Genomic DNA, 16,963 nt, shown 5'->3' on the forward strand with positions numbered 1-16,963 from the left:
TGATGAAATTACGGGAGATGTTGACCTCATACCAACCTAATTTCACCATTATGGAAGCACAAGCAAGTGGCTCTAGGTGCTCAACCTGGAAACAGTAGATGAGCCACTAGTAGGGTTGTTCTCAGTCTCAAATTCAAGCATTTAAAAACTTTATAAAAGATTAATCTGTCTACTACAATGAACATTTGAGTCAATTTTGACTAACCCTTTCCCCTATATTTAATGACTATGTTAATATTAAAGTGCTGAACTCTTAGGGGTGCTTAGTCTTTAAGAGATATATTACTATCTAAATAGTCTGAAGTAGTCTCCCAGAGTGAAAGCACTACAGTGTGTAACCAGAAAAGAGCACCACATTTGATGCACAAGACAAGGAGGCGTGTGAAAGTTACTAGTTTCCTGAGAGTGAGGGACTGCTGACTGCTTATAGTTGCTAAGTGACTGGAGGATATTTTGCTGGCTTTTGAATGTAAAGCTAAAGTAATTTTGAAGGAGCATTGCACTTCAGGTAAAGTGCGTAAATAAAACACACGTATAAATGATGAAGTGGAATAAATGGATGGGAGAAAAACTATTGTTTCATCCCAAATTCTTCCAGACCAACAACTATGGCCTTTCTCCTGTTTTACAGCAGCTCTTACAGGCTTCATATTGAGAATTTTGAGGTGAAGTTATCTCAAAGTGCTTCATGGGTCAAGATTGATTTGGTTATATCAGAAGGCATAGGAGTAAATACAAGAAGTTTGACCATATTTGCCTGATAGCTTGCCGATTTGGTCACTCTGTTATGCCTCCTTCTTACAAAGAACTTTTGACTAAAACACAGTGAAGTGCAATAGTGCACCAAAACTTGTAGTTGTGTGAAAATAGAAATGTATGGGAATATTGCTCGCAGGGTTAGTGGGAAGAGTAAAGAATTTCAGATGCATGTGTGTGTGCACTTCTCCTCCTCCTTTAGACCCACCACAGATACAGTGTAGATTAAAGAAGATTCTACAGTAAATGAATTTTATTTTTTAAAAAATGAAATAACCGTGAACATATTAACAGGCCTGCAGGTGGCACTACAGTACAGCTGGATAGAAGGTAGATATAGTCCCAATGAACAGTCAAACAATGGAAACCATCAGTTCAATGGTGACAATTTTCAATACAACTCTATCAAGCAGGAACATTTTATTGAAAAGATTTCTGGACAAAGCCGATATTGAAAATTAGGTCTGAGAAGTAGTAGTCCCAATCTAAAACTGACAAACAGTGAACTATTGCCTTATTTAGCTATTTAGGGAGAGATGTACAACATCTCCAAAACATAAAAGTTCTTTTCCCCACCTTTATTTCTATCTTTGTGAAAACTGGTGTTGAAAATCAATTTCTTTTGAGTTCTTTTCTGGCCAATTGTGCTATTCTGAATTTATTTCCAAGAATTGTTTCCTAAAATATTTTATCGAAAGGAAGACTAAACACAATGTGCCTTTCCTTGTAATCCAGGAACAGTTGTGGTATTTCAAATTCTAAAAATATCTACTTTCATGAAATACTGTTTCACTACAAACCTAGTTTCTCACTAAATACACAATTTAAAAATCCTGGAGCCATTTGGGAAAAACAGTGGTTTCTTTCTTTCTTTCTGTGTTTCTACAGTGTACAAAGAACTGTTATGGGGAGCATGAAGAACAATTTCTCTTTTTTCCTTGGCCTGCGTCAGACTTGGGAGGACTAGCATCTGTGTTTTGGTAGCTGGGCTCCTGGTGGTCACACACATTCAGAGCTAGCTATTTAAGTCTGCAATAGAATGTCCATCTTCACATCATCCTTTCTAACTTCTTGGAAAGACTAACTAGGCATGAAAAAGGTTCACACTTTCTATTTCATAATATGCAGGAAAACCACATGGTTTTCCATACAATATCGATTTGCAAAAGGCCACAGGAAAGGGACAAAGCACCTCTCATTAGTCAGGAATCCTGTGTTATAGTGACCTTTCTTTAGACATTCAGTACTGAGGCAGCACAGAAGACAGTGGCTGGAGAGTGTAATGAATGCCATGGCATCTCTTAGTGAGAGGCCTCTGGCTCCTGCAGAAGCAGGCATGTGCACTCCCTTTCTATACTGTGAGCAAAAAACATGACTCCATAGAAGGGCTTGGAACCACCAATTCCTAAGACCTAGCCAGTTTGGATTCATGAGCTTTTAGTGTGCCAACAGCATCTTTGACTGCATGGTAGATGATGTTCTTCACCTGTAAGCAAAAGAAAAACACTGAAAATTAAAATCTTGAGCAGCAGTCTCCATCTGTTCTCTGTTACATTAATATATAAGCCAGAAATTCCTTAAATATTAACTCACCCTACCTATGTCTGAAGAGAAATTACATGGGAGGGTACCCAAACCGTAAGACATCTTCAAAGTTTATATACAGATCATTACATTTTTTCCCCACTGGGTCGCCTGCATGGATGAAATGGCCCAGCTTCTTCTGACCTGGCATGATCTAGTTTAGAGGTTGCATGCCAAAACGGCCATGGCTGGATCGGGCCTAATCCCATCAAACAGAAGCAGATCTGGAGGATCCGGTCTGATCTCACAGTAAAGAGCCTTTACCTGGAGATAAAATACTCCTGGATTTGTGCTGATTTTCTAAGAAACTCAGCAACAAAACTGGCCTATTCAGATAGCACCCCCACACACACACACATACTCCTTATCTTGCCAGCATGCAAATCATCAGAGAAGCCTCCTAGTCATCCTGTGCAAACCATCTGAGAAGCCTCCCCCCATCACCCCATCTGATGAAGAAATGGGGCACCTGCAGGGGCTTCTCAGATGGTTTGTATGCTGGCAAAGTAAGGCACAGCCCTGGGTCAATGTGGAGACAGGTCTGTGAACTGACCCAGGCACTAACCCAGGTGAGCACTGAGGGCAGAATAGCAAGGGCTCAGCCCTGACTGCCCAGGCCACTAACAACATTATAGTCTAATGGAACATTTCTAGTAAAATCTGCAAACACTAGCATCTTCTCTATAAGAGGGACCCTACACAATTGGATCACTTCAATTCCTGTGTACATACTGGTTTATGATATGTTTGAACCAAAGTTAGGGATATTCAATCTCATGGCATTCCAAAGGGTCCCCTCACAATGAGGAGGAGGAGGGTGGCAGGAATGGTGCCATGTATGAGTAAGAATTCTGCTTATGCATCTCAATCCACTGTATACCAGGTGTATACAACTGCACTGGGTTGAAGGACCAAGTTTCTTCCCTTGGGGACATTTTAAAAAGTAAAAACAAAACCCTGCAATTTGCCAGAAGTCCCCCTCTGCTTTTAAAAACAGATTTTTAACGTGTTGAACAGTACAAGACGGCACTGCAACCTAAAAGGGGTCAGGTGGGAGCTTCCAGAATTTTGGGGGTGAGGAGGGGACACAGACTTCATAATCTGGAGGATTCTCAGGGTACAAAAACAGCCTGGATACCACATGAGCCCCAAAACCACACTTTGTCCATTTCTAGTGTGCACTAGTTGTAAATGCCAATTAATTCACAGAACCAGAAGCAACTTGCCTTTACTATTAGATTATCCTTTAGCTAGTTGTAGTTATAAACATCTGAAGTATTATTGTTTCTTTCTCTAAACTAGATTTGCCTCAGAGACTGTCCCACAAGAGGTTTACCTGCAGCTTATCCTCATGGTTTGTGTGAGTGTTAGATAGGTGCCTGAATTCCTGGGTTAGACGGAAGCAGTGTTTAACATGTTCAGGAGATACAAAGTCTTCTGCTACTTTGATGCAGCTATACAAGTTATGAACCTGTAAAAATAAGCAGAGAATATTCCCAAGTAAGTTTTTCAACTTGCCTTCTGCCATGCAATTAAAATAATTCACATTATGAGTCAAACACCAGTTTCGTCACCAATACGGATTATGCTGGATTGAAATGTTGCAATTATTTCCTCCAGGGTCACTGAAGTTTTCATAAGTGATGAGGTTACAGTTAATTTGTTTACAGGAAGGTCAAGATGACAGACAAAACCAAGAGTAAGAAAATCTTGACAACAAAATAAATGGATAAAAATAACTGTGTTGGACTCAAACTTAAGTTAGATAATTTGAAGATAGGAAGAACAAAATGTCAGAGTTTTAATGTACTGCACACAAAACACAAGTCATGTCTTAAACACATTTAAAAAGAAATATTTAGAAGTATCCAACTGTTCATGGCCTTCTGTAATAATGAAGTCCATATTTTCACTGGTTCAAAAATGAGGGGGGCAATGCAGAGGTATGCCTGCTTATGCAGCCCATATTCTCCCTTCTGTGTGTTCAGCAATTAAACTATGTAACCTCTCACTGACAAGTGTTTTCAAATCAGGAAACGCTGGTTACCAGGTTCAAATCAAATCAAGACCTTAAACAACATCAAACTGTGATATATAATGCTGGCTTGTTCTCAAAACTGCTAATGAAGATTACAAGGTATGGGTGAAACTGGAAACTATGGTTAATTGAAAATTTCCAGTATGTTTAAAAAGGATAAGAAAAAGAGCCATGTCTGTAGGCAAAGATCTTGTTTATTTCTGCTTATTACCTGGAGAAAAACAAGTTAATCAGAAATTTAGGCATATTAGTTGGGGATTTTGAGCCCAAGAAGTACTGTTCTATAATTTGTTTTAGCATTTTAACTTGTAAATCAAATATGGAGGAATCATTCCCCAAACATTAAAATGGGATTCAAGATGGCTTTGTACTCTTTTTGACACACTATATACAAGACATATTCCATACAATGTTCTTACTCTGCTCTTTAGGGCTCTTGCTACACACTTACCTGGTGAGGGGCCCCTGCAGGAATAAATACAGCATCTCCCAGGAACTGCACTATTGCCCAGCCTTGAACTCCATACTCTTCATATAGACGCTTACGTAGGGTCTGGTCCAAGTACCAGCTTTGATCATGAATTGGATCATGATCTGGAGGATTTTCTTGACCTTGTTCTTCACCAACCTAATGCAAAGACAGAAATTTATTCTGACTCTATTCAGTAGACAATTCCCATCCCAAATTATTGGATTATGAGAATTTTACCTTAGATTAGGGTTTTGTGGCAACAGCAGATATGGGAGAAAATCCAAATATTAGATGATAGCAGTACTAAAATATTATGATCAGAACTCCAAAAATACCCTATACTGAACAAAAATTCTGGGGATATTTATGTCACCTCTTTCAGTAAGATTCTGAGACTAGTCCAATGAAAATAATAATAATAATAATAATAATAATAATAATAATAAAATTTCTTATATCCTGCCTTTCTCCCAATACAATTTGAAAAATACAGCATTAAAATTAAAATTTAAAAAACAATTTTAAAAGTTAAAACAGTTATGAGTTAAAATAGAATATGTTCAAAATACAAACCTTAAAATTTAATTAGCACAACATTCCCAGCCCTTAGCAGTTTTCAAAGGCCTGCCACCACAAGAATGTCTTTACCTGCTGCCAGAAGAACAGCAGGGATGGAGCCATCCTGTCCTCTCTAGGAAGGGAGTTCCAAAGCTTGGGAGCAACCACTGAGAAGGTCCTTTCTCTTGTTCCCACCAAACACAACTGAGAGGGTGGTGGGACAGAGATAAGGGCCTCTCTGGATGATCTCAATACTATGGAGGCTCGTACAGGGAGATGCAGTCCTTCAAATAGCCTGGACCCAAGCCGTATAAGGTTTTATGGGTCAAAACCAGCACTCTGAATTATGCCCGGAAACAGACTGGCAGCCAATGGAGCTGTTGCAACAAGGGAGTTGTACGCTCCCTGTAGCCAGCTCCAGTTAAAAAATTACTGTGATATTTGTTTTTTAAAATTATAAGCAAATATAAGATACCTTGCAAAATCATAAAGAGCTCCCACTGCTGAAAGACCATACCACTATACCTTCCGGAGAAGCTCTCTGATCTTCTCAGCATCCTTAGCAGCATAGATGTGCCACAATGCCCCTGGCTTTTCTTTTGCTTCGTGGATCCGCTGTTTTGTAACATCATCAGCATCTCCCTCATCAATGGTTTTTAGCACTTCTGAAATACACATAAGTTGCATAGTGTTTTTGTTTGTTTTTTCGTATAATGTGCAAAAAGCAATAAAGTGTGGCCTAGGTCATCCAAGCAATTTAAATAATATTCTGGAGAAAGCAATAATGGGATGCATTCCACTTGCTGACACAGCACACTATCTACTGCACATACAGCTCATATGTACAAAGCAGTGGTTTTGTGAGTAAGTGTCAAAGAGCTTAGATTCAGTGATGTCATTCCATTTATGGAATTGCTTCTGACAGCGGAATCCCCCCTGCCTCTCTGTTCTCAAAAATCTGACTAAACAGAGGATGCTGTAAGGGGAAAGAGACAAAAATAAGCTTTACTTGCAGGATTCCTTTAGAAAGACACTAGATTTGCTCCACTGCCTGTGACATGTTTATTACAATTGTCTATCTCCAAAACATTATTTCAATTCAAGATGATACAGCTTTCCCAGTTGTAAATTTAGTTGTGACTAGATATTTCAACTTGCATCTTGGCCATTACTTTTCTGATTATTTTTACTTTGATTATTTTTGATGTTACTTCAAGTGTACAGTTATAAAGAATAAATCTAAAGAAAAATGACAAAGATCCAGGTCTAATCTAAAGTATCATTCACATTTACGGGGAGACTCAAGTTATTTTCTGAAAAGGCATCTTAGAGAAAAGCTTACCATCATCATGAGCACCTTCCCCAATGGGAATTCCAACATACACCATAACGTTAACAGCATCTGATACGTCCAAGTGCAAATTGGTGGTACCAACTCTTCTGTCTTCTGCAGTTATAAGTCCTACAAGGAAGCAGCAAAGAGACCACTACTTAGTTTGAATCAAAGAGACCACTACTTTGTTTGAATGATTATTCATGTCCCCTCCACAGGCATGTAAGGGCACTTTCTATCATGCTGTTACATTCAATAATCTATCACATCAAGCATAAACATGTCAAAATAATGCAGGCAAGATGAAGTTGTAAGATCTCCCCAATGATTTTATTAAAAAAAAAAAACAGCAAGGAAAGCAGATTCATTTTAAAAAATCAAATTAAGCAAAATGTTCCAATAAAATACTTTCCTGATGATAGTTTTCTCAAAATTCTGAAAGAGGAAATGCTTATTTTTAGAAAGCTGACTCACTTTATCCATATGTTCCTAATTTTAAAATAAGGAAGGGGACAGGTATAATGTACAACTTTCAGATCCCTTTGTAGCTACAACAAAGCAAATCATGTAGTTTCCATCTTCAAAGTAATTAAAGCAATCTAATGTGTTTGTATATTTCTTTACTATTGCACCTGAAGCAGTGTACAACCTGGCAAAAAGGAATATTACATATTATTTCTGAGGCATCACATTAAAAATTACTGAGGATTCAATCTTTAAAAAGAAACCCTGGAGTTTGATGCACTACAGTTAGTATAGTGCTGGCTTTTCATGCCTTCACTTTTTTTCTTAACACTAAAACAATGGAAAGAAAATGAATACTACTATGTTGTCATAACTTAAAATATTTACATGTATTTCAATAAAACTAATTTCTCAGAAAACCTTTGAATTATTTTTGAATAAATCATTTAAGCCTCTTTAAATGCATTTTCTGGACTTATTTTTTGATCAAAGTATTTTAGTTCAACTATTCTGACTACTGAAAAAGCCTGAAAAACATTTATGCAGATGTTAATTCAATTAATATGGCATATGTTAAAGTTTTGTGTATGAAATTAAGCCAAGCATGTTAACTATGAGCCTAACAGTTTTAGAATGTCAAGAAGTTTTCAGATTCAAAGGTTTCTGGAGAATACAGTGATGCAATTCCCATAGAGCTGAGAGTTTTATACCCAAAGTTATGCGGGCTGTATATCACAAAGCTTTAAAAAGAAATAACAAACACTGTAATTTGTCCCCTGAAGCATGCACAACTCCAACACAGCTGTACCAGAGCTTGTGTCCTATGTTCCTTAGAGATCATCCTTGCTGATAAGCAAGCTACACCATTCTACAGATGGCGTGGAACTCCATCCGTGGAGGACAGCACCAACAGCTGCTGGAAATAGGATAGCCAATTTGAATTAAACTTCAAATTGTTAGCTATCGTTCTGTCCGTAATTTTCTCCACACATTCTTGTGAGAGACTGAACCACTGCTGTTGAATCTGATGAAAATGAGAATCAGCGCTGGGCACTATGGACCTATTTGTGATACTGCTTTGCAATCTGATAAACAAACTCAATGCCTGTATACAGATTCTTTTGAGCTTTAATAACAAGACAGAATCTTGTAGCACACAAAGTCCAGGTAGCAAAGCAGAACTATCAAGAAACCGCTGTCAAGCAATGCTCCTCACTCCCTCCCATTCTACTCATGTCATCCAGAAGGATTTGATGATCATTTATATCAGAAGTCACTGAGAAAGCCAGAACAACAGGCAGTTACATTCCCACTACTCCTTCTCCCAATGGACAGCTAACTAGGGCAATCAACACAATCTCTGTATGAAGCTCTACTCAAAACCCTAATTGGTACAGGAATAGAGAAATCCTGGGGCAATTCCACGGCAGCCTGCTCAATCATGTTACACCTAAAAGGTACAACTGAAGTCAATCCACAAATTTCAGAATCATCAGGTCCAAAGAATTTCCTCAAGAATGAACAAGCAGGAAGCAGCCCTTCCTCTACAGTAGTCAGAAATATATTTAAGACAGGTCAAACTGAATTCCTGGCCAGAATGGAGAAAAGGCTAAGGCAATAAGCAAGCAGGCAAGTAATCAAACAAACAAAAACCAAACAAAATCAATGCACTTCCTTTGGAAACACAGGCTGACCATTTACCATTCACAGATCTCTATTCTACAGTGGAGTACAAGTTAGAGCAATAGTGAGTGATTTTATTCACACAAGATACAGTGAATTTCAGGAGAGCCTTTTCTGTTGGAAAGAGGAATTAAAACAGCCTTTCCTGCTACCAGAACACTAGTGGCTTACACTGATGCAATTTAATATGAAGCAAACTAATGCACAAATTCCTCTGATTTTCAATTTGAATTACATGGGATTTGACATATTTCTTTTATGTGATTTACACAATGTATGTTTTCAGTCATTAATGAATTATACATTTATTTCTACAAGGAAATTCCATTAGAAGCAGCATATACCTGAAACAGGCAGGCCAAATAAGGCGGCTTCTGGATGCTTTAGGGGTGTGACGTTTACACGAGGCATGCCCCCAAAGTGGTCAGAAGCTGCACTGAGGCAGCAAGAGCTGGCCCAAAAAAGAGCAGTGAAAATCCGCTCCTGTCAGCAGCCTGTTTGGGACCACGGCAGTGACCCGTTTCAGGAGCAGGCAGTCTGGCTGTCATGGTCCTGGCCTAACTGGGGCTGGATCGGCCTCTGGCCAATCAGCTTCACCCCCTCAGATAACAATTGACTCCAATATAGCTTCTCACTCTACATAAGTTTGTGTCCGAGGAATTAAGAGCAGGAATAAGACATGATCCCTAGCCTACATACCATATGCATTGTACATTTTGGGACCCAAATCAGGTCGCACAAAGTAGCTTGGTAACCTAGATGCCAGATTCAGTCTCCCATCTCTCTTAGTATACTCTGGGAGAGGAAGGTTCTCCATTAGATCCTCAAACCTAAAATAAATAAATGAATGAATATTATTATTTTGGGCATTAGGAGAAAAGATAAAAGCAACTGTAAGAACACTTAAAAAAAACAAAAACCCAGGCCAAGTGCCACAAAGAATTTTCTTCCTACCTTGTAGGCATCATGTCTCTAAAATCTTCTCCTGGAGGCCAGTCTTTTAATTTTAATACCATAGGCTGTCCATCATCTGCTCTAAGACGCTCTGTAGAAAAATAAATAACATCATTTAGCTTATATATTGCTCTTTCACAATTTTGCCTCTCCTCCAAAATTTAGGTGGTCCCATCTCTCCACTGGGGAAAGAAGCATAAAACCCTAAATCTGTAATAGAGAGGCAGTGAGACATAAAAACTAGAAAAATCTGGCTAAGTGTGGGCCAACAGAACTAATTTACAGGTCTGTTGAGAATACAGTATACAATCATTTGTATACTGCACAGATGAGAAAGTTGTGGTCATGAATTTGAAGAAATCTTTAAAAATGACTATCTATATTTATTTAGAGGAATAATAAAATAAAATAATAATAAATAAAATATTTATTTATATCCCGCCTTTCCGCAGATCAAGGCGGCTTACAGTATAAAATGCAACAGTACAATAAAACCAACAACCTTCTTATCGTTCAGTTTTAGTATAACAGTGTCCAACTATGGATAAATTTATGTAGGAACTTACCAATGAAAGGGTAGCCAAATTAGGACTCAACAGTTCTAAGGAATTCAACTATTACTACTGTTTTGCTCAACTAAGTATTTGCTGTCTCAGCAACTAAAATGTGAAGTAGGGAGTTAATGGAAAGCAGTGAGGAAGGCCAAGGATGGCTCCCACTAGATATATAACATCCTGAAAAATGGGGGAGGGGGGGAGAGATTCTTCAATTTTCTGCAAAGGCCTTTTTGCCTGGAAAAACTGCAAAAATTTTCTTTTAGAACAATAAAATGTTTTAGGAAAGATGTTAATATAGGTGCTCTCCCAAAATTATCTCTGAAGGCAATGTAAAAGGAAGACTTTCATTTAAGACTTGCACAGGTTCATATATTTATAATTTCTGATCTTGGTTTCCCTTTCTTAGTTTTTATGAAATTAGTGTTTTATGTCTGCTTGACATTACGGAAGACTAGAAGAGACAAAATAGTTTTCTTTGTTTTACTAATGCTGATGGTTTCTTTTTCTTGTTTCACAAAACTGTAAAACCAAAGAGTTCAGGTGTTTTGTTTCTTCTTTTGTAATAAAAAATAAAACTTTAAACAGGTAAATTCCATTTATAATTATTGTCTGAATAAACTGTGTTTTTTACATTCCAAACACTATAATTTTATTCCAAACCAAATTGGATATATTTTATTTTGTTTTAAGAGTAATAAAATGACTGTCAATCTGTAAAAATCTGTAATATAGCATTTTCCCCAAACATTTGTCTTCCTGCTGCTAGATAAAACCAGTTTTTCCCCATGGCTTCAAAACTTGGAAAATTCTACATCTCTGGATCTCATTGCAAGACTTTTAAAAAGTACTCAAGATCTATGACCAATAAGTTATTTGTAAATGCATGATATCATGATTTATTTTTTGGCATCACAATTAAATACAATTTGTTTTAAAGGCACAGCCATACCGATGAGATCAGTAACTTTTCACAAGTAATATTAACAGAATGCATAGATGTGCATTTGAAAGACATGATGCACTTAGACTCCACTTACTAGAAATGACTTCAAAACCATCCCAGAAGTCACGCACTTTAACATCTGAGATTATGGCACAGTTCCTACAGTTGACCAAATCTACATCCTGATCTCCAAATTCCTGGCTAAACGCTTCTGGTTTCCAGAGTTCAGGCTTCAGCTTCTTATGAACACCCGAAACTAGAACAGGCTGTGGAAAGATTAATGAGGAATTATTCCAATATAAATTGTCAGAAGTCATAACAGAAGAGAGCAGGATTGCAGTGTGCTTCCTTTCACTCCTTATATAATTCAATAATGCAATATAACATACGTTACACTACACAGAAAAACATTCAACTTCTGTATTAAGAGCAGCTGCTTTTCCAGCCCGTACAAATTATGCATACAAAACTGTACATACACTTTTTAAATGGAATTTACACTGTTACTTTTAGTAATGGGAAAAGTATGGAGATTTCCTGGTTTTGAGTAACGCCGCTTAACTTGACTTCTGAGAATTCACCAGCACAGCATATGGCCTTTGCCCAACTGTAAGACCTAGAAATGTACTGTTTCAAATTAATGGTATGCTTGAGATCTCAGGATACTAAATGCAACTCCCCCAACGTGAAGTTTTGTCCTTATATTAAATGCAGACTAGTACTCTATATCTTCCATTAAGTTAGTAATAAAACTTCATCTGAGACTGGAAAAATGTTTTTTGGACTCAGTTGTACACAAAAAGGAACTTTTCAGAGTTCTGGTCTTTACCAATATCATAGACCATACACAACACTTAAGTTTGCTTTAGAATCAACATGATCACTGTCACAAATAAAGAAGATTAAAAGGTGGTATTTTTGATTTACCTGGCCCTGTTTCCAACATTCCCTGAAGATCTTCCAGTTGTTTTTGTTGCTGGGGTCATGTAGACATAGAAGTCTTCCATCACAGAGCCAAGAATGGGAAGTGTGTGGATCGAGCACATTCAATCCCATTACCATTTCTTTCACTTCTCTATGTGTGTCAGCCAAATTGCTTGCTCTCTTGGCTGCATCAGATGTCTTCTTATTTTCCACAACAGAGGCAATAATATGATCAAGGAAGTTGGGCAAACTGGCTTTGCTCTTGGTCCCCTAGAAGATATCAATCCACAGAGCAATCTAAGTCTTGTGATAAATTAGGAGAATATTATTTCTTTACCAGATTCTGACCTTCCAATCAACTAGACGCTTGGAAGAAAAATTAACATATCAAGGAGTTTAAGAACACACACAAAATGGAAAGAAAGGGGAACACCAAACCCTTAAAAAAAGCTCAATGTATATTCCCCATTGCCATGTATGGATGTGAGAGCTGGACAGTTAAGAAAGCAGATAAGAAAAAAAAAATCAATTCATTTGAAATGTGGTGCTGGAAAAGAGTGCTGAGGATACTATGGACATCCAAAAAGACAAACAAATCAGCCCTAGAACAGATCAAGCCAGAAATCTCTCTGGAAGCCAAGACAATTAAGTTAAGGCTATTGTATTTTAGCCACATCATGAGAAGGCATGACTCATTGGAAAAGACAATAATGCTAGGAAAGGTGAAGGGATATAGAAAGAGAGGAAGACTGTATGATAGATGGGTGGACTCTATTAAGGAGGTTACATGTATGAATTTACAGGAACTAAGCAGAAGCAGTGGAGGATAGGGAATCTTGGAGATGTCTCATCCACTGGGTCATCATGAGTCGGGATTGACTAGAGTGTGGTTAACAACAACAACAAAAATGCTCTGCTACTACAGACAACATTCACACAGCTGTTAAATACAGTAACATACATACACACATTTTGAAAAAAATGCTCAGACCTTATTAGTCTGAGATGTAATATACAACTTAGGATGCTGTATGCCATAGTCATGAAACTATGTTACTCCCTTAAAGGTGATTATAGAACAGTTTATTCCCAGATTTATGGAACAGATCTATGTGGTGGAAGAAAGAGTTCTTTTGATTCCACTTTTCCCTCTAACCCTCAGACATCTCACATGCTATTCCAGAGGATCCCTTTCTATCAGCATTTAGGAAGGCAGAATTAGAGCAAACTGCCTTCCCTCTCCAGAAGGGGCACCTGACATGGATAGTCTGAATCCGACACAATGACAGCAAAAAGCAACAACAGAAGACATTTATTTCTCTCTTGCTGTTTTCTTTCATGGCACTCTCCCCCCTGCATTTATTTTACTGTATATCAACAAATCTCTCTATTTATTTGGCACAACTTCTATCCTCATCACCTCTTTCAATCAAATGACATGATCACCCCCCTCCATTTCCTTATTAATTACCAGGACCAATTCCAAAAGGCTACTCTAGATTAAAGGAGACTACTAGAGGTGGGAGTTTTTAATTTCATTTGTGCCAAAATGAACTTTAATAAGTACAAAAACTAGTATTGTTAGTTCCCAATACCAACTTAAATCAGAGTGTTGGTATGCAGTCAAAACAAAAATTGTATTCTAATAATATTTAAAAACCTTTCTTATCTGGGCTGGATGTCAAGAGAAGGTATTCAGGTTTGGACTCAGGCAGGTCTTCAAGGAAGAACTGGGATTATTTATGTTGGCAACAGTGGGCAGATGCTGAGCTGAAGATAGGGAGAGCTACTTTCTTTCTATTAGATGGCTGGACTTCCAAATCCCTGTCAGACACAAATGTCTACATTTTCAGCATGCTCCTTCACTTTACAGCCAGCTCCACTCTAGAAGGGATAGTGAAAACTTATTCCTCCATCTCTTTTGCAGCTGAAGTACAATGCAGAAAACCATTTTCAGGCAACTGTAGTACCCAATGTTTTTCCTCATTCAACTTTCCAGACGGAAAGATCAGTAGGAGAGTATACTTCTTTTCAAAGATATACAAAGCATTTTCCTAATAACAGCAATGAACACTCTCAGTCCTATCTGGCATTCTCTGGGTGGGGTGAAGGGGTCCTGGATGCTGAAAATCTTCTGGATTCCATACTACCCTAGGCAGCCTTCTGTAGGCTGCTGCTTTCTAGGGGAGAGCACCCACCATCCCTAGTAGTTGCCCAATAATTCTAGGGGGCATCAGGTTGGGAAAGGCTGCTCTCTCACATAGGATGGTTCTGGAACCCAAGTAAGAAATACCCTCTGCATCTGAAGGAAGAAGAGAACAACCTGGAATCCTTATAATAATGAAGCAATTGATCGCCACTTTGTTAACATGCCCATAGTAATACAGGAACTAGCTATTCTTACCTGCAGAAAAGGAATTATATTTCCCAGCAGACAATGGATCACTAATAGACACCCTGAGACCTTGCCATTCAACACAGACCAACACACAGATTAACATGTAAATCACTTTCTTCCAACCAAAGGTCACACAGTGTATATGGACAGGTTACTCAGCTATAATAGTATTTCTTCGAGTGGTCATCTGTGAATACATACAAATGGGTTGTACTGTGCCTGCACAATGCTGCTCAGAAACTTCTGGAATCACTGGGCAAAGTTAACTTTGCAATTTTTTGGTGGTAGGTCCACCCATCCCATATAAGTCCCCTGCCTTCCCGCTCTTTCCCCAGTTCCAAAATTTTATGCCACGTAAACGACATAGGAGTGAGTCAATGTTGAGCAGGACACTGAAGGGAGGATAGGAAGGATTTGTATGTATTCACAGATGACCACTCAAAGAAATACCATTACAGGTGAGTAACCTGTCCTTCTTCGTTGTCTCTACGAATCATATAAATGGGTTAGACTGACAAACTTAGGTCAGTGTGGAGGGAGTGACACCAAAGTTAGGTTCAAGTAAAGTCATGTTTATCGAAACAACACAATAAAGACCTCTGAACCAAAAGCTGTGTTTGTTGCATTTAATATCTCAATAAATAGTACTTTAAAGCCACCAACAACAATTGGATTACATTTTCAAAAACACATTCAAGTCATAAGGCACATGTGTAAACCATGTCAGTTTTGTGTAAACCATGCCAGTTCTGGCAATTAAAACATACACTGCCAACAGTTTGTAAACAAGCACAAAGGCATTGGTCAAGGTGTCATTGTCAAGGCCTGAAGTGTGGGCTCCCCAACCTTCCATGGATACGTCTGTGATCAAAGTGACCTGAGGCTGAGGAGGCGAAAAAAGCATGCTGACGCAAAAGTTCTGGGAGTTGAGCCACCGGCTGAGTGAGCAGAAACTGGCCTCTAAACCGTGATCCACTTGGATGGGGGAGGTGTCTGTCATTGTATCAAAGACTGACAGAAACCACAACTGGAGGGGTTGAAGCCTCGCCCACGGGGTCACAAACGTGGAAGCCATGTGTTCCAGGGCTACTTGAACATCACTGGCCCTCACCCATCTGTGAGCGAGGCAAGTCCAGACAGCGGCGCAGAGAGCTTGGAAGCAGTCCGGAGGCAGAGAGGTGACGTAGCCTTTGGACTACGCCTGACTGGGGTAAGATGTGACTTTTCTAAGTTCAGGACGAGCCTGAGGGATGAGAGGAGTAATAGCGTGAAGTCGACATCTCTTTGTAATTCATCCTTGGAGGGGGCAGCGAGGAGCCAGTCATCTAGGTACGGAAAGACTCTGGACCCTCGTTGATAAAGATAAGCTACCACTGGAGCCATGCACTTGGTGAAAACCCATGGAGCCGTGGAGAGGCTGAAGGGAAGGACGATGGCAAAGGACAGGAACCTCCGATGACTCTCTCGAATCGCCACATGGAAGTACGCATCCTTCAAGTCGACCGTCGCGAACCACAGGCCCTGGTACAATAAGGGCAGAATAAAGGCGAGAGTTACCATGCGAAATCGACGGTAGACCAAATAGGCATTTAAAAGCCGCAGGTCTCAGATGGGTCTAAGACTGTCATCGGTCTTGGGAACCGTAAAGTATCTAGAGAAGAAACCTCTGGGGGCTTGTGAAGGGTCCACAGGTGAAATTGCGCCCTTTGCTAAAAGAGTGCGTACTTCATTGAGAAGGGTGTCTGAGGGGGGAGTGGAAACAACAGTTCCAGTTGGAGGGAGCTCTTCGAACCCGAGGGCATAACTGCTACAGATGATGTCAAAGACCCAAGAGTCGGAAGTCACAGTGGCCCAGGTGTTAGAGAAGGCCCTTGAAATGTTGAGGGAAAAGGACCTGGTGGCGTCAACGGAGCACATACCATGCTTCTTAGTGGCCGCCTTCATGCGGTACCTGAAATTGAGGCGCCTGGTCATCGAATGGAATATCTTCAATGGTGGCCTTCGTGTTCAGTTTCAGATCTAAAGAACGAAGCCACAAGTGTCTCCTCAAAGCAATGGTAGCCACCTTAGATTTAGCTGCACAGTCAGTGGAGTGTCGGGCTGAGGTTATTAACCAGCCCCCAATAGAGTGTGCCTCGTCTGTGACCTCCGCAAGTAGAGCCTGCCTGTCATCCAGGACATTAGGAATAATAGGGGAGATCTTTTCCATCAGATGCTGCAGGTACGCCCCCATGCAGGCATTGTAGTTGGCCACTTTGAGTCCTAACACAGAAGAGGCATAGGCCTTTTTTGCAAGGC

General features: G+C 39.3%; 1 protein-coding gene across 5 annotated transcripts in view; it reads right to left on the bottom strand.

Moving 5' to 3' along the window:
* Positions 1–988: 988 nt before the first annotated feature.
* KDM3B (lysine demethylase 3B) overlaps positions 989–16,963 on the bottom strand; it is a 73,265-nt gene continuing 57,290 nt past the window's right edge. For 4 of the 5 annotated variants that reach the window (XM_089526617.1, XM_089526622.1, XM_089526628.1 and 1 more), the window contains 9 exons: positions 12,271–12,537; positions 11,438–11,609; positions 9,844–9,934; positions 9,589–9,719; positions 6,751–6,870; positions 5,934–6,073; positions 4,830–5,006; positions 3,677–3,811; positions 989–2,242 (listed from right to left, as the gene is read on the bottom strand). In XM_089526617.1, coding sequence (XP_089382743.1) covers positions 2,162–2,242; positions 3,677–3,811; positions 4,830–5,006; positions 5,934–6,073; positions 6,751–6,870; positions 9,589–9,719; positions 9,844–9,934; positions 11,438–11,609; positions 12,271–12,537 — 1,314 coding nt within the window. In that variant the 3' untranslated portion in view covers positions 989–2,161. Of the gene's footprint in view, positions 2,243–3,676; positions 3,812–4,829; positions 5,007–5,933; positions 6,074–6,750; positions 6,871–9,588; positions 9,720–9,843; positions 9,935–11,437; positions 11,610–12,270; positions 12,538–15,216; positions 16,187–16,963 lie in introns of those variants that run through there. The other variant, XM_089526636.1, reaches the window with a different exon arrangement.

Source organism: Sceloporus occidentalis, unplaced genomic scaffold (assembly GCF_023333645.1).
Source record: "Sceloporus occidentalis isolate IW3139 unplaced genomic scaffold, rSceOcc1.0.p SCAF_1, whole genome shotgun sequence".
Lineage (NCBI taxonomy): Eukaryota > Metazoa > Chordata > Lepidosauria > Squamata > Phrynosomatidae > Sceloporus > Sceloporus occidentalis.